The sequence below is a fragment of the Neopsephotus bourkii genome, unplaced genomic scaffold (assembly GCF_033783945.1).
Source record: "Neopsephotus bourkii isolate Nb327-2 ecotype Australia unplaced genomic scaffold, CSIRO-AGI_Nbou_v1 NB_16, whole genome shotgun sequence".
Classification (NCBI taxonomy): Eukaryota; Metazoa; Chordata; class Aves; order Psittaciformes; family Psittacidae; genus Neopsephotus; species Neopsephotus bourkii.
The window spans coordinates 1-27,193 of NW_026900533.1; the positions used below are offsets into that span (position 1 = coordinate 1).

General features: G+C 43.0%; 1 protein-coding gene across 1 annotated transcript in view; it reads left to right on the forward strand.

The window, feature by feature from the left end:
- The first annotated feature begins 1,780 nt into the window (after positions 1 to 1,780).
- DNAI1 (dynein axonemal intermediate chain 1) overlaps positions 1,781 to 27,193 on the forward strand; it is a 125,863-nt gene continuing 100,450 nt past the window's right edge. The window contains exons 1-9 of the mRNA XM_061371693.1: positions 1,781 to 1,947; positions 13,171 to 13,239; positions 15,021 to 15,119; positions 16,029 to 16,109; positions 17,688 to 17,814; positions 19,180 to 19,259; positions 21,265 to 21,423; positions 24,533 to 24,592; positions 26,943 to 27,077. Coding sequence (XP_061227677.1) covers positions 1,915 to 1,947; positions 13,171 to 13,239; positions 15,021 to 15,119; positions 16,029 to 16,109; positions 17,688 to 17,814; positions 19,180 to 19,259; positions 21,265 to 21,423; positions 24,533 to 24,592; positions 26,943 to 27,077 — 843 coding nt within the window. The 5' untranslated portion in view covers positions 1,781 to 1,914. The remainder of the gene's footprint in view (positions 1,948 to 13,170; positions 13,240 to 15,020; positions 15,120 to 16,028; positions 16,110 to 17,687; positions 17,815 to 19,179; positions 19,260 to 21,264; positions 21,424 to 24,532; positions 24,593 to 26,942; positions 27,078 to 27,193) is intronic.

Sequence of the window (27,193 nt, forward strand, 5' to 3'; positions counted from 1 at the left end):
TTTCAGTTTAATGCCAAGGTGAACTGTAATTCAACAGGTCCCAGGTTATACATAATAATACACCAAGCAGAGAGCGAGGCAGACCGGAGTAAGGGCAAAGGAACACAGCAAAACCTCTGTCAGATGGGAAACAGAAGTGGAAACATTCAGATGTTCTGTGGCACGCATCTGAGGCACAACATCATACAAAGGCAAGCCTGTAGCATCAAAGCAAAGCAGCTACGTGCTCATAAGAAGTCTTTTGAGTGCTTAGTCTAGCATCTCCTATGGCTGCCAGCCAGCTGGCCTTCCTTCATAACTGTCATTTCAGAAGCTACCAAAAGCCCAGGGCCATTCTACCTGCCCATTTACACAGCCTTGAAGCCCCACGAGCCGTGTACTTCCTTTGCTGCAAACATTCCCCAGGGTCCCATGTAGCAGTGTAACCATCATGTCAACCTCTTCAGAGCTCATTAATTGAGTGTAATTGTGCTTATGAAGTGAAAAAAACATCCTGATATGAAGAACACACGCCCTGGCAAAGGGAAGGAGGGGGAAGGAGCGGAAATCAAGCACTCGCAGATTGGGGCATGTTTTTTAATGTAAATTATTTTGTCAGCAAAACTGATTTCCAGAGCTGTTTCTTTGCAAAACACCTGGACTTTTCACACGATGAGCATCCAACAGCGGCTCCGTACTGAGCGCAGCGGCTGTAAAATCAGCCATGAGGAAGGTCCTGCAGCCTCCCACCGCACTTATTTCACACCCATCCCAGGAGGCTAAACCAGTCCCTGGGGATCACCGCGCGTCGCAGCTCCCAGACAGCGCTGCGCGAAAACACCACCTCATTTTCACCCCAGATCTCACGTGTCTTGTGAGAGCCAACTAAAACCCCGCAGTCCCCAGCGCACCCGGCTGCTCTGGCCACCCGTCCTTCGCCGGGGAGCCCGGTTAAGGCGGCGGCGAACACTCGCCCCGTCGCCAGCCAGGCCGGGATGATGCTCCGGAGAGGGGACGTCTGCACCGAGGCAGGAGCGCAGCTGCTGCCGCCCTCCCCGCAGGCGGGTTCTGCCGTAGCTACCGGCGGCGGCGAGAGGATGGGACGATCGGGGCGGACGGGCAGCAGTGCCTACGGTGACCGCGGGATGACACAGCAGCAGCCGCCGCTGGGCACAGCCCCGGGGCCGGCAGGGATGGCGGCGGCGCTGAGGGAACGACCGTTACATAACGGTCGCGGCCCGCAGACCCGACCCCAGCATTGACACCGGTTCCCCCCCCTCCTCTTCCTCCTGGCACTGCTGCTCCCGCTCCGTCCCCGGACACCGCGATGAGACAGCGGCGGCGGCTCCCGGGGACATCGCGGCCCCGCCCGCCCCTCCCTCCCCTCACCAGCGGCTGCATCTCGGCGCGCACGGCGGGCACCTGGAACCGGTCTATCTCCTCCATCATGGTGGCGGCGGGGCTGGGGCGCGGCACGGGCGGACTGAAGGCGGGCGGACGGGAGAGCGCAGGGAGGCTCCTCACGCGCCGAAGGACGACACCGACAATACCGCCACCAGCCGCGGCTACTGCCTCATCGCCGCCGCCGCGGTGACTCAGCCGCGCCGCTTCCGGGTCCGGCCTCCGCCGCCCCACCCCTTATCTGCATATTCATGAGGAGGGGGGCGTGGTCACTGTCAGCACCGCAGGAACCCGGATGCTCGGTTCCCCGCTGCCCCCCGCCCCACCGGGACGTACCATTCCCCACCTTGGGGGAGGCAGCGAGGGCACTGGGGGTGAAGGGAGGGGAGGGGGAGAAATAGCTGTGGCCAACGGCTTTCTGCAGCCGGATAGGCCGTCCGCCGCTTCCGGTGTGTTGCCATAGTTACAGCTGTCAACTTCCGTCCAGCTGTGGTGAGAAGCGGCCGGTGTCGGGAGGCCGCAGGGGCAGTCGCGATGCCAGCCAAGGCGGCCGACAAGCACCGGCAGGTAAGGGCTTGTCCCGTGTCGGCATCGCAGGAGGGCGGTGCCGCTGTGACGTCACCGCCGCCGCCGTGACGTCAGCCCACCCCGAATGGCGTCACTGCAGTGCCTCGTGCAGCCGGAGGTAGCGGTTCACACGAGGGAAGGGCGCTCCGCACCTCCTGCTGTAGCCCTGCCACCCTCAGGTCCTGCTCTGACGGGGTGCCACAGTGTAAGGGTGACATGGCGGTTCCCAGAACTACCACATGTTATGTCATCACGTGTAGCCCAGCTTGTTCCCCCCCCCCCAGGGTGCCCTGCAGACCTGTAATCCCACAGGGCTGGGTGAGGCACCAGGGCTTGGCACTGCTTACTGCATGGTTACACCATGTGGCATCACTGACCCAGCATTGAGGTGCCTCATCACCCTGGTGGGACACCTGTGTGTTCTGTGGTGTCATAGAATCAAAGAATCAACAAGGTTGGGAAAGATCATCAAGCCCAACTGTTACCCCAGCACTACCAGTTCACCATTAAACCATGCCACTGAGGGCCTCATCTACACTGCTTGTGAACACTTCCAGGGATGGTGATTCCAACGCTGTCCTGGGCAGCCTGTTCCAATGCCTGAGCACCCTCCTTGTAAAGATTTTTTTCTTAATATCCAGTCTAAACTGGGTATTATTGTACACACCAGGCAAACAACCATGTCCCAAAGCTGCAGCACCCCAGTCTGTGTCACTACTATAGCAACCCTACAAAGTCTTCAGATCATTGTCATCCTGTTGCATCACTGTTACAGCGTATGATGCTTCCCTTCATGGCAGGTGTTAATGCACTTAAGGTGTCCCCAGTCTGCCAGAGAATCTTTCAGGGACACTGAGCAGGCAGGTTGGAATCCCTGTTTTTAAAAACTTTTGTAAAACTTCTTTCAATTACACCTCGCTGCAAGTTTTGTCACTTTCCTTTAGTTTTGCTATTTGGTCTTTGCTCTGTTCAGACAATAAAGTGAGGCTGTGTCTTAACCTTTGTGGCTCTAACCCTGCTCTGGGAGTAGTGGTGTGGGATGTGTCTGTGAGACCTCACTGTCTGCCTTCAGGCTCTGCATGGGTATGTCTGTGTGCATGCTGTACTGGATGAACAGCCCAGACAGATTAATTTCCGGATCTCATCTACTAGATTTGCAAAGTGTTTGATTTAAAAGCAGAAGATGACCTGGCTGATAAAACCCTTTTCATATCCCACAGACATCAACAAGGGCATCACCAGCAGGGACAAAGATGTCATTATCCCACTCTACTCAGCACTGGTCGAGCCACACCCAGAATACTGTGCTCAGCTGAGATCCCTGTTAAACAAGATAGATGTGGTCAGGCTGGAGTGGGTCCAGAGAACAGCCACAGATGATCAAAGGGCTGGGAAGCCATGTGAGGAAAGGCTGAGAGAACAGGGTTTGTTCAGCCTAGAACAAGATGGTCTAGGGCAGAATTTTCCACCAGGTTCCAGTATTTAAAGTGCAGCTACAAAGAAGATGGAGACTCCCTTTTTGCAAGGGATCACATAGAAAGCATGAGAGTCATGGGCAAAATTTATCATGGGGAGATTCTGATTGCACAAAGAGGAAACTTTTTTTCCCAATGAGAACAATCAGATTTTGCAGTAATCTCCCCAGGGAACTGCTGGATTCCCCAACACAGGATACTTTTAAGGTTTGGCTGGGCAGGGTGCTGGGACATTAGTCTAGCTCATGCTCTGCCTGGAAAGGTTGGACCAGATGAGATCCCTTCCAACCTGATATTCTGTGATTCATATACGGTTTAGGTCAATTCGATAATATTTGATCTTTGGGGTGGTGAGAAGAGTGTTAGCAGTGGTGGCCTACAGTGACCGAGACCAAGCAGCTTCCTTCCTCAGTCCAGAACATGTGCCAGAAAGCCGTAACTAATCAAAGAAAGTAGAAAAAAGAGGAACCAGCGTGATGGTCCAGGGCTGTGAGATGGTAACTGAGATCCCTGGGCAACCCCCAGTGATCTTCGAGAGGATCTGCACAGCAGGAGCTCTTTCAAGGAGAGAACAACAACCCTTGCTGATCATCTGATCCCCTTCCAGTTACCGAAGCATGTTTCATCTTGTTGGTCTATCCATGCCGCAGCTGTACAGACCATACAGACCCATGCAACTTCTGAAGCTTGAGCTAATAAACCTCACTAATGCGAGCTGGCTGTGTAGAGCCTGAGGACATCTTGCTCCTGCAACCAAGGGTTGGAGCCCAAACTCCAGAAGTACTGAAATAGCTCCTCACGGCCTCTGAGGTCTCTGGAAGCCATCTGGGTGTTTCTGCATCTGCAGTAGGAGAGCTTGTGGGCTTTAGAGCTGGCAAGAATAAAAGAGGGGATCACTGGAACATTCCTGATTTTGTACTAAGAAGTAGAGATTTAGTAATTTTCATGTTACAAAGACTTTATAAAGTTTGCAAATGGCACAAATTCAGAACCATAAACCAGATCCACTCCTAGATTATGATGTTTATGCTAAAATTGTAAACTCATTGATAATAATAATGGCACAAGCTAAACATGAGATGAAATGCTTGCTCTGAATTTCAGTTTCTTTTATTTTTAGATTTCCACACAAATGTTTGCAATCATTTTTTGTAGCCATTATCTCAAATATTCTGGAACAGAGAGGCTTTGATTCACAAGTTATTTGAAAAACTTAATTAATGTGCTATGAAGGCATTAATTTTATTTTAAACATCTTGGAACATTATAAACTGTTTAAATTCTTAGGGTTTTTGGCTTTTCACATAACTTCCATTGCAGTAACTTAAAATATAATAATTTTAACTTCTCCTGTACTGCCTTTCCTATATTTGCCTTGAGCTTGTTAAATCTGAGGCTGTTTCCTGTCCTTTTATCTACCAAAATATTCTTGCTGTGGACGAATTCGGTACTTGACTAGCTGGCTCTGGCGTCATAGGCTTTTGCTTTGTTTTTCCTGAGTCAAAATATATCCCACATCTCAGTGGCTTTGGGAGTTCGGGGTGTGGACAGCAGTGCCTTTGCACTTCTTACTATCCACTCACGGCCTGATGATTGGTATTTACTGAGCCATAATGGCCACTATAAAGTTAATTGGTAAGTTAGAGTATAGATCCCAGTTCTTAATAAGAAAATCTCTGAAAATAAGTAAGCTCCTGCACTTCTCCCTCATATGTATACCTTCTGTGTGCCAGTGTTTGTAGTAAGGCTGGGAACAAGCCTGCTATTTGCTGCTGAGGCTGTTTTTTCTGCTAAGCATCATTTCCCTGGGCTTTCAATCCTTGTCCCTTTTGTTGCTAATTCTCCTCTACTACTGCTCTTTTCCACTGTCCTCTGTTTTTCATTCCTCTGTTTCTGTATATTGCTTTGTTCTGCTTTGCCTCCTAGGTTTTTTCAATGCTGACTGCTTTCCCTTTGAAAATTTTTTTCCTGAGATTGTTCTCAAAGCTGAGATAGTTACCCAGACACTATCAGGTCCTTCTCTTTTAGTGCCTATCACTTCAGTCCCTCCTCTGCTATCATGGTTGTGCATTCTTCAAATACTTTTTGATCAATTCTTTTTGTCATCTTCTTTTCCCTTACAGGTGGTGGTTGCTTGCCCTTCTTCTGTGCCTGTCTTGTATCTTCCTTCTTCTCTGACTTCAGTTTCTTGCTTTATTTCACTCTTTTTTTTCTCTTTATCTGGGTAACTTCAGCCTCCAGTTCAGTCTCCAACCATCTGGATGTCTTTTTCTTTCAAATAAATCTCCCATATTCCTGGGTGAAAATATGTAAAAGACCATCAGAGATAAAGGCTGTGGTCTTCCAGATTAATCTGTTAGCTTGATCTGAGCCTTGATTAGAAGCATCTTCAGGCTTTTGCATGTTTGTGTATATAAATAAGAAATGCATTTGTATGCCTGGATCTTTGTGTTCTCAATGCAGCTTTGTAAATAGCTTTCTTATGCTCTGTTCTTCCATAATATCCTTCCTTTCAGGTCTGAAATGTGTTATGGACAATAACAGAGCTCCAGAGCATTTTGGAAAGATGTGAGATTTTGGAAAGGCATAAGCCAGTAACCCTGCATCAGACAGAAGGGAATGGAAGAATTAGATTCTCAGCTCTCCTGACTTGACTAGGACAAACAGGACACTGAGAAGTGCAGTATGCTTTAAAAACACTGATCTTTGTGGCATGTGCATGGCAATGCAGGAAGTTGATAGGGCAGGGATTAGCACCTAACCTGGTGTCAGGCCCACGTGTAGTCCTGGGTAGTGAGAGAAAGTGGCCAATGCTCCCGAGATTATTTTAAACATGGGTATCAGGTGTGCTGTTGAACGTGTTGGCTCCAGATTTCCCTGTCTTTGCTTTGTGGCTTTTTTGAGCTATGGGAAGCACTCTGTGCTGCTGAACCCCCACCAAGCAGAATCAAGATTGGTTATGGTTTCTTAACTGACATTGCATACACTTCTTCACATTTACTGTGTGCAAAACAAGACTGGCTGGTCTTATCACTTAGGGTCAAATCCTCTGTCAGGAACAGATCACTTATGCAGTGTTAAGAAAGCACCAGAATTTTGACAGCAAATGTTTCTTGTTACACTTGATTTACAGTCTTGCACCCAACGACCTGTCAGCAGCTTCCTTGCAGTTCAGGGAGATGTCAAAGAGAATCAGAGACCCCCTCTCCAAACACAGTCAACAATTAGACACATTTTACTTTTTTTTTTGCCAGCCAAAGCTTTTAAGGTGCTTATTGGCTCTTAAGCATGCATTAAACCAGCCACAGAATATAAAATAAACAGTTTAGTGTTTCTCAGAAAACAGATTATAAGATGTATTGGCAAATAGCTCTTCAGTTGGCATCCCTAGTGTGTGTAAATGGATGTCTACTGGAGGGCTAGCTGGAAGTCACTTTGTTTCCTTTGGCTTTGTTTCCATTTATGTACTTATTTGCTCCTTGTGCCGTGTAGTGGTTTGGTATGTAGTTTGCTAATAATCAAAACAAGAGTAAAAAGCTAGCAGGAATTTATTAAATGGTTTTACAGAAATGTCAGGCTTAGCTCTTAATGTCTTTCCCTCTTCAGTTTAGAAATCCTTCAAGCAGCTGTGTTCTTCTCTTTTCAGACTACATGCTAAACTCTATGCTTCAGAAGAAGTGGGAATGAAAATGTCTCTTCTCAGAAAGATGATATAAATTTAGCAAGAGTGTTCTGTGATTGTTCAGCCTTGTAGTCTGATTGTTTTATGGTGATGGTGAGCATGGGGAGCAGAAAGGCTGCAGGAATGTCTCTTAAATGGTCCTAAAAATATAGTTTGGGTTTGTCATTGCCCTGATGAGTGTTTAATTACTTCGTAATTGATTTTCAGCCCTTGGAAAATTTGGTTAATACAAACTGACAGTTGAGCTTTGCAGACTAATCAACTTTCATCATCCCTGCCTCCTGAATTTTCTGGTATTTTGGGCTGGATCTACAAATCCAGATCTGTTCAGCCCAGCTGATGCTTTAAGCATTTTGTTTCACTTCACCTTACTCAACGAGTTACTATATAGTGGTGTGTCTGGGTCCTCACTATAAGGAAAAGCTGCAAGAGCTAGTTTGGAAGGGGCAATTTAATCTGACAGTATAGGAGACGGATGTACCACCCAGCAAAGGCTGTAGTGAAGAACTTGCCCTGGATGGCAGGACTATACTTGTGGTAGTGTCATTGCATCTCCTACTTGATTTGTCATTGGATCTGAATTCGAGGGATGGATACATTTTTTCCTGAAGGATTTCTATGGTCACAAAGTCAGGATTCGACCCAGTTCTTGAATGAACAGTTGCTCTTGAGAGAAAATCTCTATTTGGTAGGACACTAAGATGATTTATTTGCCATCAGCGTTGCCACTGACAAATCAGGGGTTTTCTACAGTGAAGGATGAAATAGTTGAAAAACTGGGCCATAGGAAATATCTGTTAAAAAAGAAGCATACATAATTGTTCCAGGATATAGAAAAGCTTCAGAGCTTTTGCTATTCAGTCAAAAAGTCAGGTACTGATAGACTTTGTCTATTTTGAACAAATTCAGTTAATGAGTCTCAGAACAGCAATGTGTGGCTGTCACATTGCTAACAAAAAGAGGTTAGTAATCACTGTGGATAGAGGGAACAAGGACAAGACTGGAATGAATGGTTGGGTGTGATTGTTTTCCTCATTGCAGGACAAGCTGGACTCAAATTGCTAGGGTGTTGAGAGCAAAACTTCCACTAACCATTGCATCTCTTAGATGCTTTCCATCCCATTTCATGTTTCTGTGTTTAGAAACAAGATAGCTTTTAGGAAATGCCAGCCTGGAGAGCTTTTTTCATTTACAGCTATGTCCTTTGGAAAGTAGCCAATAGTTTCTTCTTGTTTTATTTTCCTGGTTTATAACTTAAATAATAAATAATTAGAGGAATTTCATTTGGAGACAACCCAAATATCCAACCTAAAAATATAATTAGAAATGCTTGTTGGATAGTTTAGCAGTAGGAAAGCTTCCTGCTGAAGAACTTGATTTTGCAGCTATTTGCACCCCTTGATGGCTTGTCTGTGTGAAAGAGGGCTGTGGCAAGGGTAAAGAAAATTAAATGCATTTAAAGCATCAATTTTTAGCTGTTTCCTCTCTTAATCTGTATCATCCTGTTGGATTACTGTATCTTTGCTATATTAAACAGTCAATTTGTCTTGTAGCATAGTCAATGTCTGTCCCAGTTTCTAGTTGCTGCAATCATAAGCACATCCTGGAAGAAAGGTCCAGAAAAGTAGTCACCTCAGTTTTCTGTATCCTTAATTTAAATACAGTGACTGTTATGGAAAAAATGATAATCTGTTAATTTATTCAATACAAGATGCTCATCAGGGTAAACCATGTTTAGCATGCATGAATTCTTACTCTGGAATTTTTTTGTGGGAGCAGTGGAGCCCAACCAGGATGGTCAAAGTTATGATGGTGACCTGGAGGTGAGAAATGCCTTATAGCTCCTTAATGCCTCCTACCCATTCCTTAGTTCCCTAGCAACAATGTCACTTTTTTCCTAATATAAATCTCTCATAATTATTCACACTCCTCCTCTTGTTAATTATTATTAAAGGCAGGGATAATAGCACCATTTATTAGAAAGAATTAGGAAGACTGTTAATTTTTTTTTCTGTAGCAAAATCATCTTCAGTTTATATAGAATTCACTAAAATGTTAGTATTTGGCTTGTGATTGAAATGTTCTTTGCTGGGTGTCTGATTTAGGCTATCCATTAAAAGAAAGGATTCTAGATGCTGAGCAACATTAGCCAAAGCACTAGTAGCAACATATTGTCTGATCTCTGTCCATGTTTGTAAGCCTGGGGGAACTTAAATGAGGCAGGGAACTTACACAAAACAAAGTGTATAGTTATGGAATTAAACTGTGTACCATGCCTGTCCCCGGAAGGCTGCCCAAGCATGCTTAATTCTCACATTTTCTAACTTCTGAAATGCTTCTCTTTCAGATGCTGATAATAGTCTGTTAACTTTTTTATTTCCTGTAGCTAAGAACAGCAAAAATGTGCTTGAATTTTAGAGATGAAGGCTGGTTGTTGTTGAGTGTCTTGCTAGTGAATATACAATCCTTATGTTAATTCACAGTTATCCTTTATTGTTTATTTGAATTTGTGACCTCCTCCCTGTTGTACAAACACTGCATAGTGGAACAAAGAAATGGCTTTTAGAGCAAAAGGTTTGCATCTTAAATAGTAGCTTATGGATATATTAAAAAGAAGAATAAGGAAGCAATGGCTGTCATTGTGAGCTGTGGTGGAAGTTCCTCAACTATCTGGGTGCTGTTGAGTACTCTTTACAGCTGATGTGGCAGAGAAGTTTTAATGAAAGGTGTGAAGAAGGACAGTGTGCAGGCTTTGGAGAAAGATTTACAGGGAGAAGGAGCTTACAAAAGAGATAGCAAAAGGACAAACCACAGGCACACCAATAAAAAGGAATGTCAGGATTGCCCTTTTCAGCAAGTGGCACAGCAGTAGACTTTGTGCTGTTACCTGAGTTAGGAGGCTATGTAAAACACTTTATATTTTTGGCTGACACATAGAATCATAGAATATTTAGGGTTGGAAAGGACCTTAAGATCATCCAGTTCCAACCCCCCTGCCACAGGCAGGGACACCTCACATTAAACCATGGCAGCCAAGGCGCTGTCCAACCTGGCCTTGAACATGCCAGGGATGGAGCATTCACAACTTCCTTGGGCAACCCATTCCAGTGCCTCACCACCCTTACAGTAAAGAATTTCTTCCTTATATCCAATCTAAACTTCCCCTGTTTAAGTTTTAACCCATTACCCCTTGTCCTGTCACTACAGTCCCTAATGAAGAGTCCATCCCCAGCATCATGTTTGATCCCCATTTTGCTCCCTGTAGTAATTTTAGAGATCTACTTGTCATGATGAGTGTTGTCTAGTGATAATATTGCTGGAATACTAGGATCTCATCTCTTCATGTTTGTGTCACCTTCCATCTTGATTCCAACAGTTCTAGACCCACTTGGACTTTATTTTATGTTAGCTAACACAGTTCCACACATTTCTTCATTGGTATGGTGTTCACATTACACCTGACATTACCCAATGTATAGTAGTATGCTAGATGCTATTGTTTTCTTTTCTTTGTTACCCCTAAACCCAATTTTCTTCAGTTCCTCCCTCTGCAAATCTACATTTCTCTAACTGGCCAGTGATGAGATGCTTACACTTGTGGGGTCTCCCTATGTCAAGCCTGTGCCCCGTTGCTTATCATCACCTGCCTCTACTCCTCTATGCCACACCATGGGTCTCCTCAGGGTCTCCCAATCATATCAGGCCTGTATTATACCATTAAGTTACAGTCTTAAAACCATGATGGTATTGTATGGAGACAAAAGAAATAAAACAAATTAGCCATAGGCCTCTGGTTGATTAGAAGAATTGCTCACGTTCTGTTCTACAAACTCTACAGTGCAGGGAGCAATGCAGGGTTTATGCTGTCTCCTTCCAGTGCACTCTAGCTTTTCTTCAGTGCCATTTTTTGTGTTTTAATACTCTTGCATATATGTATTCACAGGTGGCTTTTCGGATTACGTTAATTGAAATCTATGCAACTGCCAAAACCAATTACCCTCAGATTGCCTTGTCGATGCCTTTGCTGCAGGATAATGCTTTTATAGACTCATTTACAAAGGGTAATAGTGAGTAGGCTTTGTTTCATGTTTAAAATCAAGAGTTTGATTTGATTTGGATCTGAATAAAACTCTGCTCTGAAAATCTGTTGCTTAAATTGTGCTGCTTAAATCACCTCTAATTCACATGTAGTATGCTCTCGTAAGGTAGGATGTGCTATTGCCTGTTGCCAAGCAATCACATTGGGGACACAGGACAGTTGTGTGATCCAGTAGTCTCAGCAGCGGTTGTGATGTGGGAGCTTTTAGGCTCTCTGATCTGCTCTGCTACCAGCCCACTGCAGGATTATAAAGGAAATGTCATAACTCTTTACTTTCTCCACTTGAGTCATAACAATTTGTATTTCAAAGCAAGGCACATTTTCTAAGCTTATAAATACATCAGTCTGTTCATTTTTCATCGGTTTTAATATGTATCTTCCAGAATAAAAGTAAATGCAGTTTTAGGTGGCTTAGGTGGTACAAAGAGAAGTAGTACTGAAAGACACAGCCTCACATTTTTGCTCCTGTTTCTTCTTCTCTGAAAATTTTTCTTTTCTGAATTCTTATTGTCATGTCTTAACAAGTAAAAGGACTTTAGAAAAAAGGCTTGGGGATCCTGGGTCGAAGTCATTATAGCTGCTTAATTGTTTAATGCGTAGGAAGCAGATGGTAGAAATGAATATTTAATTTTCCTAATGAAGGGGAACTATGAGAGGCATCTAGGAATCTCTGTAGAGACCATGCTCCTTAAGGTGTTCATAAGAAGTATGGAAAAGGAGATGAAAAATGGATAATATGATAAAGCTGGGATTGTGAGTAGAATAACTAGGAAAACCAGATGAAAACAGCAAGTGGCAGACTTGAAAAACAAGCAAGGGTTCTTTGCATTTGCATGTAGCTGTACCATGGGAATCCTTGCTGTGAAAGCTGTGCATGCTAACAATGTGCATGGATTCCAAAACGACTGAATAAATTTGTGGAGAAAAAGGTTCACTGGTATGACATAAAAAAGACAGCATTTCTGTTTTAAGTCCCTGTGGCAAGCTGAGAGGGTATCCTGGAGAAAGTTCCATAGATACCTGCTTTGAATACTGCTGGAGGGAGATACTTGGCTAGTTTGACTTTTGATCTGAGCTGAAAGGCATACTCTAACATTCTTCTAAAGAAAATCAATAAACCCTTGGGAGCTTGCTCTTCCACACCTTCATTTTCCTTCCCTCTTCTCTAGTTTCCTTTCTTTCCTGTCACAAAGACAAAAACTTTTTCCAAGTACCTACTTTGGTTTTCCTATCCATTCCATCCAGTGTTTTTCCTGGGATCCATCTTGAAACCTGTTCTTGCCCAGGTTTTGAATATTATCTCCTTTGTTTGATTTATCAGCTCTCCCTCCCTCATCCATCTGGGTTTTTGGTCTTATCTGTCCCACAGTCTTCTCAAAAGGATCCTCTTCATTTCCTCTCTCACCTTCTGTGAAGTTTTCATAAAGCTTTGTCACTGGTGCCCTTCTGTTATTCCTTAAACTCTGTCAGGCCCCCTATAAACAACTCTTTCATTGTTTTCCTTAAAGCCTGTCATAGACGTTTTTCTGTGCTGGGGGAGATTGGCAGTGGTTAACTTTCCAGCTGCTCATCAGTGTTTTCCATGTTTTTTAGCACTCGTGTATTTGTAGGTGTGGATCCACTGTCTCCAGTCTCACCACGACATGCAGGCATTTGGAGAAGAGCAGCTTTTCTGTGTGTTTGAGCAAGGCACTAGAACGCTCCGTGTGTGTGACATTTAGGGGTATCACAGATAGACAGTACCAAGCAGAGCGTAGTGTTTCTTCATCCTGAAAACTGCTGTCTTGTATTGTTAAAGTGATGGTCTTTCAATTAAATTATTCATAGACAAAATACTGGAATGTTTGGCTTTTGAAACATACCATTGGAACAAACATTATTAAACACATTAAACTTTTATTCTGCTTTGGTTAAATTAGGAGAAAAAGGTTCTTTGAAGGTTTACATTTGGTATGTTGTCGCTTCAGGGCCAAGGTGGACCTTCAGGAGGAAGGGCAGGACTACCAAGGGTTTCGAAAGCGGCATCTAAAAAACGGGTAAGATCCACAAATCCACAAGTCTCAAAATGTGTTTTTTTTCATTCTTTATCTATGAGGTGAAAACTAGGTGTAGTCTGAACAATGGCCTGTTTTATGGAATTGGTAATATTCCAATTGATTTAGCAGTAGGGTTAGGAAGCTCTAGACTTCCACTGATAAGGGAATTACACCAGCACTTTAGAATAAAAGTGGCAGCTAAAACAAAGTTACAATGTAGGTAATTTGCAATAAGAAAAGATTAAAATAAAATGTATGGGGTGTAAATTCCAAAATATCAGCTGGAGACTGTGAGAAAAGACTGCTTGATTTAGAAAAATCAAAACATATCCCATATTCACTTAATTAACATAGAAATACAAACATTTTTAAAAAAAGGTATTAACGTTTTGACTATAATCCTTATTATAATGTTTTTACTGTTGAGCAAATAAATGCGTAGAATAGCCGTATTTAATCTACCTTCACCTTACTTTGCTGTATTGGCTTGGATGGAAGAACGACAGTTTACACGTCTTTAAACAGACATGGTAATAAACAGCTTTTCAGTTTCTTAGAACAAATCACAGTCCTGTTAAACGTTCCTCTTTTGACCCTTTTCATTTACTTTTAAAGGAAAATCATAAATAAAAACATTAAACTCACAACACTTCTCATGTGATTCACTGGGGAAAACAGCCACTGATCTAGTTGGCATCGAATTGTGAATGATAAATGTCCTACAAGCAAGTGGGGAGCATTAAATCACAAACAACTCTTCTGCCGTTATCATCTCTTGTGTATTAGAGCGCCTGACCTTCCTTACAGCTTGCCTCATTTCAGCTCCCTTAGGGAAGAAAAAGTCTGCAGTCTGTGACTTTCCCTGGATGCCTGACATATGCAGAATTCTCTCAGCCACTGCATGGTTTTACACATCATTGTGCTATTTACGTTTGTGGACTCTGCAGATAGCAAAGCTTTGCTGGGTCCAGTCTCTGTACTTCAACCAGCCTTCACTTATACCCTGCACTCACTGCCAGCTGTATAATGTTTAGCAGACCTGAGAGAACTGTGTTTAAAAGAATGATTGATTTATTTTAAATCAACCCATTACACATTTCTAACTGAGGGATAAATTTTGCCTGGAGCAGTTAAACACTTTAATCAGCAACTTCGTGTTCTGGCAGTTTATCTGTAATGACAATTAATTGAAATTCATCCCTGCAATGATTCATTTTCCTGTTAATGATATCATACCATGACATCAACCCAACCACAGCCTAAGGAGAGCAGCTCTCTGTGTTGGGAGAATGCAGACCTGCTGGCCTTCATGAGAAATTGGTTAACATTCCTCCAGGATCCCCATCCCTGCAGCTTTGTATCTCAAACTAATTTCTAAGTGTAGCTTATAGAATAGCACTTTGGAAGTAATTGCAGGTCCTTGACTTGTACCCTTGAGTAGTTCTAAGGTATGACTCATTTGGGTGTATATGGTCAAAAGAAACAGGATTGCCAACTTTTAAATCAAAATTGAAGTACAGTTACTTAAGTTTTGTTATTGCAGTTATTCCAGTTTTGTTACAGGCCAGGAATTATCTCCAGACGGCAGCTCCTCGTTGCTGAACTCTTGCTGTCAAATGTAGCCATTCAACAGTCTTCAGATTTGGGCCTGCCATTTGGGGTTATCTGCTCTGCTCAAAGTACAGATGAGTTGGGAGGATGCTGTTTTTATCTCCTTGCTCCATGCCTGGAGAAGTGCTGCTTTGGGAGTTGTACTAATGGGTTTGTCATTCCTCTGCTAGGATGACGATGTCTCCACTGAAGCAGGAGACGTGGCAGATGCAGGGGCAGGAGGAAAGTCTCTAGTCAAACCCCCAGATCAACTGGAGCTGACTGAGGCTGTGAGTAAAACAGTGCCTGTAGCTGTCATGAGATGTGTACAAAATTCTATGAAATTAAGCCTACCTTTTACCCATTTGTTTTGGAGTGATTCCTGTGAGATGAAAACTCCAGTACTTGCTGAAGTACAGTGTCTGCTGCATAAACTGAAATGTCTTTCAGCAGGAAAACAGAGAATGTGCTTTGAATCACAGTTCTGGCCTTAAGGCAATGTAACTGCATGGAGTTAATCCAAGAGGGGAATGGGGCAAAAGTGTCACTTAGACAAGGAGGACCACAGACCCAACCTTTTAGCTTTTCAGGTGTCTGTGTGTGATATACAGTCCTATGGCCATTTTCTGTCAGCTCAGTTCAGTACTATTGCTGTCAGTCACCATTTCAGCTGTAGTTGGGTCTCTCTTCCACTGCCATGTAAAACTCTAGTTTGCTTCCTGTCCTCCAAGTAGCTCTCAAGGGAAGATACACCTCCCCCTACTCAGGTAGTGGAAACAGTTAACTCGAGTACTGCATTTTGTCTGCAGTGGTCAATCCTACGAGCACTGCTACTGATCTTATTGTTTATGCATTTTTGGACAGTGTACACTTCAAGACACGGGTGATCTTCCTTGCCCTACAGAATGCAGCTAGCATTTTTCAAGTGCTAACATAGCTTAGATAAGAATTAACGTCAGCTAAAAGATTCAAGAAAGCCCATTGAAATACAATGGTGGGAAGCAGATGACTGTTTTGGATTACACTCCGAGCTTGCTTTGCCACAAGCATTGTTCTTGTGAAGGCATCAGCTGCACATGAGGTATCTGCAGGAAACTGAACATCATAGAACTGAGCCTAAACCTGCTGATTTTTGTATGCTGTATGTTGTATTAATAGTGGAGTTTTATTTACAGTAGTATTTTTTTTCCATTCCAAAGGAATTAAAGGAGGAAATTACACGCGTCCTGAAAGCTAATAATCCCCATGCTCCCCAGAATATTGTCAGATACAGCTTTAAAGTAAGTGTGGCATGACCTGTAAATCACAATGACATTTTTTGCAGTGAACTGGTTTTGTGTTTTCCTCTGATTTATAACTAGGTAAATTTCCTTTTAATGTGGCTTCATCTTGTTACATATTTGCTGCCAATGGTTCTTAAAGGGTTTTTGCAGAGGGCAAAAGTCTAAAAGCATTGATGTATTAATTCATAAGTAGGGTATAACAATTATTCAACTAGATCTGGCAGTGAACATAATTAGTACAGTTAATCTCAGACGATAACTTCCTCCATTCTGTGGTGGTTAGAGGACAAAAGTCAATGCTTTACTCAGTTTGTAAGACAGTTATACCTCAGCATCCCCATATCAAGATTCAGTTTGAATTACCGGAGAGCTCAGAAATGTGCTTTGTGAAATCACTGACAAGCTCTGTTCCTGGTGAGTAGGAGTGAGCAGGAGAGGGTGCAGCAAAGACTGCCAGGAAACATCTAAGAGTCACACCTTCACGTTTGTATGTGCAGAGCATATGTTGCATTACCCTGGAGCAGTCTCTCCAGGTAGTATGAACAGCCATGCAGGCTGTGGGAGGTGGAGATTGGAACCGTGTCTTCACCTCCTACTCCTCCCTTGCAAGGGTTACACCCCCTGAAAGAAAGGACACAGGGACAGCTCCTTCAGCTTTGGCACTAGATTATTCATAACCTTGGGTAGGGAACCGACAGTTGGGTAGAATATTCCTGAGGCTGTCTTACCTCTCCTACGGTAACTAGTTTGACCAACCATTACATGAGATCACCAGGGAAGGGAAATCAGTTTTGTGGAAACAAGTAAGGTCGCTTTATCTTCCATTTGGAGTTGATGTTTTCTGTATTCATGGGATAGAAACAGGTGATGGATGATCCGTAACTTCTAATCCTCCACAGTGACTAGTGTCATATATTGTCATATCATATATGACAATGCTATACTTGATGATATGCTGTGATTGGTACAGAAAGCAGTCATACTTTTAAGAAGAAGCTATTGAAGCATCTATGGTCTGCAGTGGCTTCTGATCACTTTTAGCTGCAGCTCAAAACCTTAATAGGTGGTTTGAGACCAGGTGCTTGCCTGCACTGTACAATATTCCACAAGCAACTGGCAATCAAGCTAACATCAAATAGCTGAATTAGTACAGTGCTTGTAACTGGGGCACAGTGCTAAGAGCTTGTACTATCCCCAGCTCAGAGTTGCTTTCTACATATGGTGAGGCTTTTGTGTAAGTACAACAACATGTTCTGGGATCTCAGGGCAAAAGGACATGAGAGTCTCCTAGGGAGTGCTGTGTGTAGTAGAGGTCGATTAGAACTATATTTAAACTCACTTGCTGTTACAGTGCTGGGGAACTAGAAGTCTCATGTTGTTGCTTCTTTTTGTTGTATTTTTAATTTATGGCTCTCAAGTGTTGAGAGATATAGGAAGAAATTCAATGTAAATATGCAAATAGCAAACATATATTTATCAATATGGATCTTAGCCTTAGCAATTTAGTCTACACAGTATTTCTGTTTTTAAAATACTTTTCCTCCACTGATTTTGGTGTTTCTTTCTTCTTGGTAGGAACGAGCATACAAACAAATAAGCCATGTGAATCAAATGGCCATTCACTTCTCTTATGATGGAAACCTGATACCCAAAGATTCAGACGAAGGCAGGCGACAGAGTATGAAATCAGCCACTGGAGCGGGTAGGTTTATTATCTGAAGCCACAATAATCTTCAACTGGATACTGTTGCCAGTTACTAAACATGAGAGAATGATCATGCTTCATCACCATGGAATTGAACAGCTCCTGTTTTGGCTTTCATCCTTCTTGGGAAACAAAATTAGAAAAAACAATCAGCCAGATGTTTGCTGCCGTGTAGAAAATGGTGCATGCTTTCTGAGCCATGTAAACACTAACACTGAAATTTTCAGAGCTATTTAGTGTCTTTTAAACATTTTTAATTACCATTAGTTGAACATAAATGTCTAAACTCCCTAGCCTGATTTGAAGGCTTCAGACATGATTTAAAGTATCAAAGCAGAAATGTTTGGAGGCTGGGTGGTCATACAGGAAACTGTGACACACTTCACCAATTTTCACACTTTAACCAGGACATCTTCTAGACAATGGGGGATACAAGATACTAGGCTAGTTAGACCTTTCATCTGGGCTATTACCACCGTTCTGAAGTTTTCAGTCCAAAGACACCTTAATCAGAGGCTGAAAAGCTCTGTTTTAAGTAAAGACTTTTAGGTTTGAATTTTCAGCATGGAAAGATGTACTGCCTAGCAATTTTCTTGTATTTCTGCTCTTTGCAAAAGGAGAAGTATCAAAAAGAGTGTACTTTCAAGGTGGTAACTGTCAGGCAAAATGATAACATAGGATAAGCTCCTGAGAGCAGTTGTTATTTGCAGCTTCTGAGGGTCAGCACCTCTTTTATTTTACACTCAACAAAATGTGCAAATGATTTGAAGTAGGACAAAGTGCTGTAGGGGATCTTCAATGCCATGAAAACATGGATTGTTGTTGTGGACAATGTTCTTTGTAGATTCATAACTATCTAGTTTCAAGCAGCTTGGTGCTAGCACGACTACACACTCAAGGCTGTGATTGGAATGTTGACATCCACCATTCTCTAACAAGACTAGTGTATTCATATTTATCCATATAAACAAGAACAAAATATGCTGTAACTCTTACATGCCTTGAAGGCATTCTTCATGGTTATATAAAATTCCAACCATTTATTGAGGGCAGAGCTTATTGGATGCCCAGAGACAAAACTATTCATGTCAGAACTGGATTTAGGGTTTGATTTGAGTTGAAATCAGATTTTTTATTTCAGTACAGCCAGAATGACTGCAGTTTTGTTCTAGTAATAACATTGTCACTTTCTATGGCTTCAAGCAAAAAATCAGCTTCCAAATTAGGAATTGGTTACTGTGTTGTCTAAGGAGAAAAGGATCCATCTGTGTATTAATGCTTCAGAAGATAGAAAGATCTGCGGAGTATGGGATAATACATCCTATTATCCTGGACCTACTCACTTATCCTTTTTGTCATCAGAAAAGGCTCCTGCTGAGACTTCTGCAGAAACATCTGAAGAAACACAGGTTAAAGATGAACAAAGCACAGGAGATACTCAGGTAATTCTCCATAGTCATCTGAGAGCTGTCCATTTTATTTTTAATATCAGATTTGACATTCCTTTCTTATGAAACGGGCTTCCTGAGATGCTTCTGTGATTGATTCTTTTATGCCTGAGATGTCTTAGGTGTAGGTGAGATCCTTCAGATTCTACTGAACAACTAGGAACCTGCTGCCATTTTTCAGTATGCAGAAGCTATGTAGGGAGATGAGGTCTCTCACACAAACTCTGTCTTTATGCATATATTATATCAAGATAGAGTGTAATTTGAGGGGATCTGAAATCTTCCTGCAAAGGATGTCCATTCCTGAAAGAGAAATCGGTGAAAAAAAATGTGGAGGGGTGAAAGCAGCAAGCATAACTACATAGAATCATAGAATCACAGGATAGTGAGGGTTGGAAAGGACCTTAAGATCACCCACTTCCAACCCCCCTGCCACAGGCGGGGACACCTCACACTAGACCATGTCACCCAAGGCTCTGTCCAACCTGGCCTTGAAGACCACCAGGGATTGGAGCATTCACAACTTCCCTGGGCAACCCATTCCAGTGCCTCATCACCCTTACAGTAAAGAACTTCCTCCTTATATCCAATCTAAACTTCCCCTGTTTAGGTTTGAACCCATTACCTCTCGTTCTATCACTATAGTCCCTGATGAAGAGTCCATCCCCAGCATCCCTATAGGCCCCCTTCAGATACTGAAAGGCTGCTATGAGGTCTCCACGCAGCCTTCTCTTCTCCAGGCTGAACAGCCCCAACTCTCTCAGCCTGTCTTCATATGGGAGGTGCACCAGTCCCCTGATTGCCCTTATGGCCTCCTCTGGACTTGTTCCAACAGTTCCGTGTCCTTTTTAAGTTGAGGACACCAGAACTGCACACAATACTCCAAGTGAGGTCTCACGAGAGCAGAGTAAAGGGGCAGGATCACCTCCTTCGACCTGCTGGTCACACTCCTTTTGATGCAGCCCAGGATATGGTTGGTTTCTGGGCTGCAAGCACACACTGAAGCCGGCTCACGTTCATTTTTAAATCGACCAGCACCCCCAAGTCCTTCTCTGCAGGGCTGCTCTGAATCTCTTCTCTGCCCAACCTGTAGCTGTGTCTGGGATTGCTTTGACCCAGGTGTAGGACCTTGCGCTTGTCATGGTTAAACTTCATGAGGTTGGCATCAGCCCACCTCACAAGTGTGTCAAGGTCCCTCTGGATGGCATTCCTTCCCTCCAGTGTATCAACCGAACCACACAGCTTGGTGTCATTGGCAAACTTGCTGAGGGCGCACTCAATCCCACTGTCCATGTCAGCGACAGAGATGTTAAACAAGACCGGTCCCAACACCCATCCCTGAGGGACACCACTCGTTACTGGTCTCCAGCTGGACACTGAGCCATTGACCACAAGTCTTTGTGTGCGGCCGTCCAGCCAGTTCTTTATCCACAGAGTGGTCCATTCATCAAATTGATGTCTCTCCAATTTAGAGACAAGGATGTTGTGTGGGAGAGTGTTGAATGCTTAAATATGAGTTAACATGAGTTAAGCAGTGTCTTGATTTAAAGGCAGTTGGCTGGTAAGGATAGGAGTGTGCTGTGAGACATTTGTTCTTATCCACACAGTGTCAGGCCTTTGAATCAAGTTCAGACTAGTTTCAGATAAAGCTCACTGTCTAGCAAGGAAATAAAATCACAGGGTGATGGGATTTTAACAGAGTCTCCTCATCTCTAAGTCCATTTTAGGAAAGGCAGTCATGATGTATTATGTTACTCATGTCAGACTTTGTTTTAAGTAGCTTCAGTTCCTGGTTTTCCATATTCCTGTTTAAATACCATTCCAGAACTTCACTGCTGTAATTGCTGGAAGTCTCCTAATTTCCATCTTAAATATTGAATCTTCAGTTACAATCTGACTCACTAGGCAAAAGGACTAGAGCAGTCTGAGAAGTGCTTCTGAAGAAGGAAAGAGATGTCAGGTTCTTTCAGGGTGGAGTCACTGCTCTATTTTTTTGCAGGCTGCAGGAGGGGAGATGGCAGAAGAGTCAGGAACAACAGAAGTAGCTGAAGCAGCAGAGGATGAAGAGGCTTCTCCCCCCAAAAAGCCGGAGAAGAAGCTTGCAAACCAGTTCAACTTCACTGAGAGAGCTTCAAGGACACTCAACAACCCTTTGCGGGTATGCTGCTATTTCCTTGAGTAACTTGAGTGATCTTTACTTTGGGATCATCTGTGTTTGTTTCATATCCTGTGATCTCTGTAGCTAGTATTAAGAGGAAGAAACAGTGTTTTACTATGGTAAAATGTTCTGGGTGATGAAAATGGTGACAGAAAAGTTCTTGCCTCTTGTACATCCTAAAGAAGTTTTGCCGCTACTGTAAATCCTTAAACTTCTACTTGGATATAATACATTTCATGTCTATTTTATCATATGAAAAGTATTGAGCAGTGGTTAGGGTAGTAGCTGAGGGCTTAGAATCCATTAATTCAATTTCCTTTTGCCAGAGAGTCCTTTTATGGCCTTGTACTTGCCTGTGTTCTTGCCCATGTTCTTGCCCATGGAGCAGGGATATAATTGCTCCTATATTACAGAATCACAGAATCACACAGCAATTAGAGTTGGAAAGGACCTTAAGATCATCTGCTTCCAACCCCCCTGCTATGGGCAGGGACACCTCACACTAAATCATGTCACCCAAGGCTCTGTCCAACCTGGCCTTGAAGACCACCAGGGATGGAGCATTCACAACTTCCCTGGGCAACCCATTCCAGTGCCTCACCACCCTTATAGTAAAGGACTTCCTCCTTATATCTAACCTAAACTTTCCCTATTTAAGTTTTAACCCGTTACCCCTTGTCCTATCACTACAGTCCCTAATGAAGAGTCCCTCCCCAGCATCCCTATAGGCCTCCTTCAGATACTGGAAGGCTGCTATGAGGTCTCCACGCAGCCTTCTCTTCTCCGGGCTGAACAGCCCCAACTTCCTCAGCCTGTCTTCATATGGGAGGTGCTCCAGTTCCCTGATCATCCTCATGGCCTCCTCTGGACTTGTTCCAACAGTTCCGTGTCCTTTTTATGTTGAGGACACCAGAACTGCACACAATTGAAAGGATAATGGTATTTATGCTTGTATTAAGCACAGGTACTACACTAACAGACTCATGTAAGTATGACAAATCCTTACTGCTGCTACATGGGACTTTTCACTCCCTCTCTATGCATGCACTTGCCAATCAATACAGATCCTAGACTTTCCCTAAGGTTTTTACTGAGCCTGCAGCAGCTCCCATTGAGCGTGTCTTCACCAGGCCTTCTGACTCAGCAATAGTGGTGATGCTGGCCCCTGGTTCAGTGCTCAAAAAGGAGCTTTCTGAATTGGTGATACAACTTGCAGAGAGAAAGTACTCCTACTTTCCTTGCTGCCCTGGAATCAGAGTATATACAGCTTCCCCAGAGAGCCTCTCTGCCTTCTTGCAGCTATTATAACTCAAGTGAGAGGTCCTTACAACTGATGGGCTTGGAGAGATCTGAGAGTTACTTTATTGCTGGAGCTACTGTCTCCTTGAAGACATACCATCTTTGCCCACTAGGAAAGATGGAGGATCTCAGGAGAGTTTGTCCAACAGAGGGGTGCTTACTGCAAAATCTGATCTAAGATTCTGCAGCTCAAAATCCCTTGTGGAGGCCACTGAATTTGTTAGTTCTCTGTTCTCAGATCTGCATGCTCTCTTCCTATTGATTTCACTGGGAGAGTCTCACGTGCCACTGTATGATTCTGCATTTGAAAGCAGAATATAGACCATATAGCTGTCAAGTACCACAGCGTGGTGTACAGGATGTGCAGTTTCCACCTCTGAGACTGCTCCATTTCAGATGTCAGTGAACTACTACAGGCAGCATCTTAAAAATGTCCTGACACAACAGCTTTCAAAAGAAAATGCTGCTCAATGAAATGAAAGTATCAGAAACATATTCACACACACAGTATCACAGTATGTTAGAGATTGGAAGGGACCTCAAAAGATCATCTAGTCCAATCCCCCTGCAGGAGCAGGAACACCTAGATAAGGTTACACAGGAACGTGTCCAGGCGGGTTTTGAATGTCTCCAGAGAAGGAGACTCCACAACCTCCCTGGGCAGCCTGTTCCAGTGTTCCGTCACCCTCACTGAGAAGAAGTTGCTTCTCAAGTTTAAGTGGAACCTCTTGTGCTCCAGTTTGTACCCATTGCCCCTTGTCCTATCATTGTTTGCCACTGAGAAGAGCCTGGCTCCATCCTCGTGACACTCCCCCTTTATATATTTATATACACTAATAAGGTCACCCCTCAATCTCCTCTTCTCCAAACTATAGAGACCCAGCTCCCTCAGTCTTTCCTCATAAGGGAGATGCTCCACTCCCTTAATCATCTTAGTTGCCCTGCGCTGGACTCTCTCCAGCAGGTCCCTGTCCTTCTTAAACTGAGGGGCCCAGAACTGGACACAATATTCCAGATGAGGTCTCACCAGGGCAGAGTAGAGGGGAAGGAGGACTCTCGACCTACTAACCACCCCCCTTCTAATACACCCCAGGATGCCATTGGCCTTCTTGGCCACAAGGGCACAGTGTCGGCTCATGGTCACCCTGTCGTCCACTAGGACCCCCCAGGTCCCTCTCCCCTACACTGCTCTCTAACAGGTCGTTCCCCAACCTATACTGGAACCTGGGGTTGTTCCTGCCCAGATGTAGGACTCTACACTTTCCCTTGTTATATTTCATCAAGTTATTCCCCGCCCAGCTCTCCAGCCTGTCCAGGTCTCGCTCAGAATGTTTATGTAAGGGTGATAAAAATATGATTTAAGTAACATGAAACTAATTGTTTATAGGTTATCATTCTGTTCAACTCTTTTGCTTTGACTGCTGTACCCAAGTGGGGTTTTAACATGTAGGTCAAAACTTTTCAAATTTGGTGTGATATGATAGCTGATACTGTAATCAGTAGGAAATTGTTTCAAATGGTAAAGTGAAAGAAGCCATTTCAACACCTTCAGAATGAAATACTGAAATTAGTTCTTTTAAATATATTGGGCAAAAAATAAGAACCTTCTTTTGGTCCGCAAGTAAACCTGTTTGTAATTGCACTATCACTTAAAATGTTTGTGCAGTGCTCTAGGAGTCATTTGGATGTTGAATTAATCTGAAATCAATATTAATCTAACTACCTGCTATGAGAAGGCTGTTTCCACAGATGTCACTGAAAAGAGTTTCAATGCAAAGATTACACTTCTTTATGCTTGTTCTTTATTCAGGAAAAAGCGTGTCAGTCGGAGCCTACACCTTGTAAAGATTTCTCATCCACTGTTAACCAGGTATATTCTTTAAATTTTTTTTGGAGTCTATGTATGAAACTGAGATATGAGAAAGGAGAAACCTAATTGCTGTGTTTACGTTCCTTGCAGTGGAATGAAATTCCATACTGTGGCCTTGGTCTTTGGCTTAAATTTGAGAGCAAACTAGTGTGGCCCTCTTTTCTGCCTTAATGGGTGAACTTGCTAATGGTTTTTATTTCTAAGGCCAAGTGTGTTGGTCTCATTGCTTTTAATTGGTCTATCACTTGCCAGCTACCCTGTCCAGTCTGCTTTAGGAGTCTTAAATGAGTGCAAATGGGGAAACCACAGTGAGTACATAGTTCTGGACTCAGCAAGAGGTGGGCTGCAGCTTGCAGGCACTGCCTGCTCTGGGGCATGGCTCTCTCTGGAGTGGGGACTGTCTTGCTACTGAAGATCTCCCATCACTGTGTGGTGAGTGAGCTGGTTATTTACGAGGAGCTGTAATCCAGAATTTAATACCTGGTCAGCTGCAGGACACCTCTATCAGCTGATCCCATTGGAGGCAGGATCAACAGGGACTAAAAATACATGAAAAAACCACCAATGAAATAGCACTTAGGACACGTCTGCATGCTAGCTCTACTTCGAACACTGTGTTTAGAGAGTGAAGAACTCTGAGGATTTCATACAGCTGGGATTTCACAAGGGTTCTTTGAAGTTTCAGGAATATTAACAATTTGATGTGTGCAACACTGTGTTTTTTACCTTGTCTAAGTTCAGCTGTATGTGAAAGCAGGTTTCTAAGCCTGAAGCTGAAACTGGTGAGACCTACTGCATAAGGAACGTGGAAGGTCCACACTAAGCCTATTGCAATAGACTTAGCTCTATTTTGTGTAGTGGGAATGTGCCAATTTATTAATGATGAAGAACTATATCATATTTTCTCCATCTCTTAAAATTGTAAAAAAAAATTGCATGCTATTTTACACATTAAATATGCTATAGCTTTCATTGGAAAGGGAATCCAGCCAATTCTGCTAATTAATTCTCACAGATATTTTCAACATGCGCTCGTGTTTGTCACTGTGTTGCAAATACTGCTTTGAGCAGTGTACCCAACTGGTATTGGAAATATTGTTTTGTTACCAGTGTACCACAGGGGAAGGTATAAGGTAATGGAAGCAGCTTAAAAAATGCTGTTATGGAAAAGTGATAGGAAGTGGAGCGAAGGTGTCTTTGTAACCCAGTCTGTTCCTGAACTTGAAATCACAGAGTAATTGGCCTAAGATCTCCCTCCCCTCCAGTTAGTTTCCTTTCATTTTTGATGACCTGCGAATTAGGGAGAACAGAACTATTTAAGACAATTAGGCTGTTGCTGAAGTTAACCTACTGTACCAAACTCAAGCAAACGAACTCATTAATTTGGACCCCACCTGAGTTCTGCATGAAATGCCTGAAAATTAAAAGTTTTCCCATGTTTTTTTAGTCTGCTGGATTTTTGAGTGGATACAAGATAAAATCTTAACACAAACTCTTTCTTACCTCAATTCTTTCTCCTTTTGTGCTTCCTTATGCTCACAATTTCTTATTTCAAAGTTTTCTGTTCTACTCCTCCTACTCTTCTTATCACACCTTCTTTGTCATTTTCCTGATGTTTGGAACATCTTTCGATGTCATTTTTGCCTGCAAATTTAAAACACAATGCAGGGTTTTTTTGCTACAGATTTCTGTTACCATTTTTTTTCCCCAGTGCTCTAGTCTGTATTTTGTGTTTGAATCATACCTGCACTCCTAAACTTATGTGTCAGAATTAGATTGCCTTTGTTTTGACCTGAAAGTAATGTACCTGTTTCAGATACGGTACTAGCATTCCAATACTGATGAATAATTCTTAAATAGAAAAATTACTTTTGCATCTACTCAAGTAAAGCATTTGTGTCATCTGGCATAGCAGAAGATATAAAACTGCTCTCAGTTTCCATTTGATCATATGCTGCAGAGTTGGAGTCCAAGATTTCAACTGTGTTAAGCAGCTACGATTTAATTTACCAGCACCACATGAGAAATGTCATGAAGCGATATTTAATGCACGTTTCCTGTTAAGCTCTGGTAAACTGACCAAACACAAAGTACTACATACAGGGTCAAAGCACCAAGAAGAGTGTTCAAGGAATAAATCATCAAGACTGCAATAAGGTGTTCTTAAAAAGTAAGACATACCCCATCAAGCTTTAAAAATCCTGGGCTTCAACCCTCAAGCCACCTGTCTTCAGCTGATTCCAGTGGCAGTGTTTTTGTTGTGAGGACACGTATTTTTTGATGGTGTAGGATAGCTGTTTTCTAGCATATAATCAGGTCCTGATAAATCCTGCCTCTGTCTGTCTCTCAGTGGGAGATTTATGATGCCTATGTGGAGCACATTGAGAAAATGGAAAAGGAAAAAGAGAAATCAAAACCTCAGGCAATAAAGAAAGAAGAGGTGAAGAAGAAGAAGGAAAGAAATTTTACCTCTCTGGAGATTCAGGTACATTTCATAATATGCTGGAAGAAGGCTGCTCAGGGTGGTGGTGGATGCATCCATAATGAAAGTCAAGGGAAATATAGCAAGTCATGCTGGCTGTGTAGCTAGTTGTCTCAGTT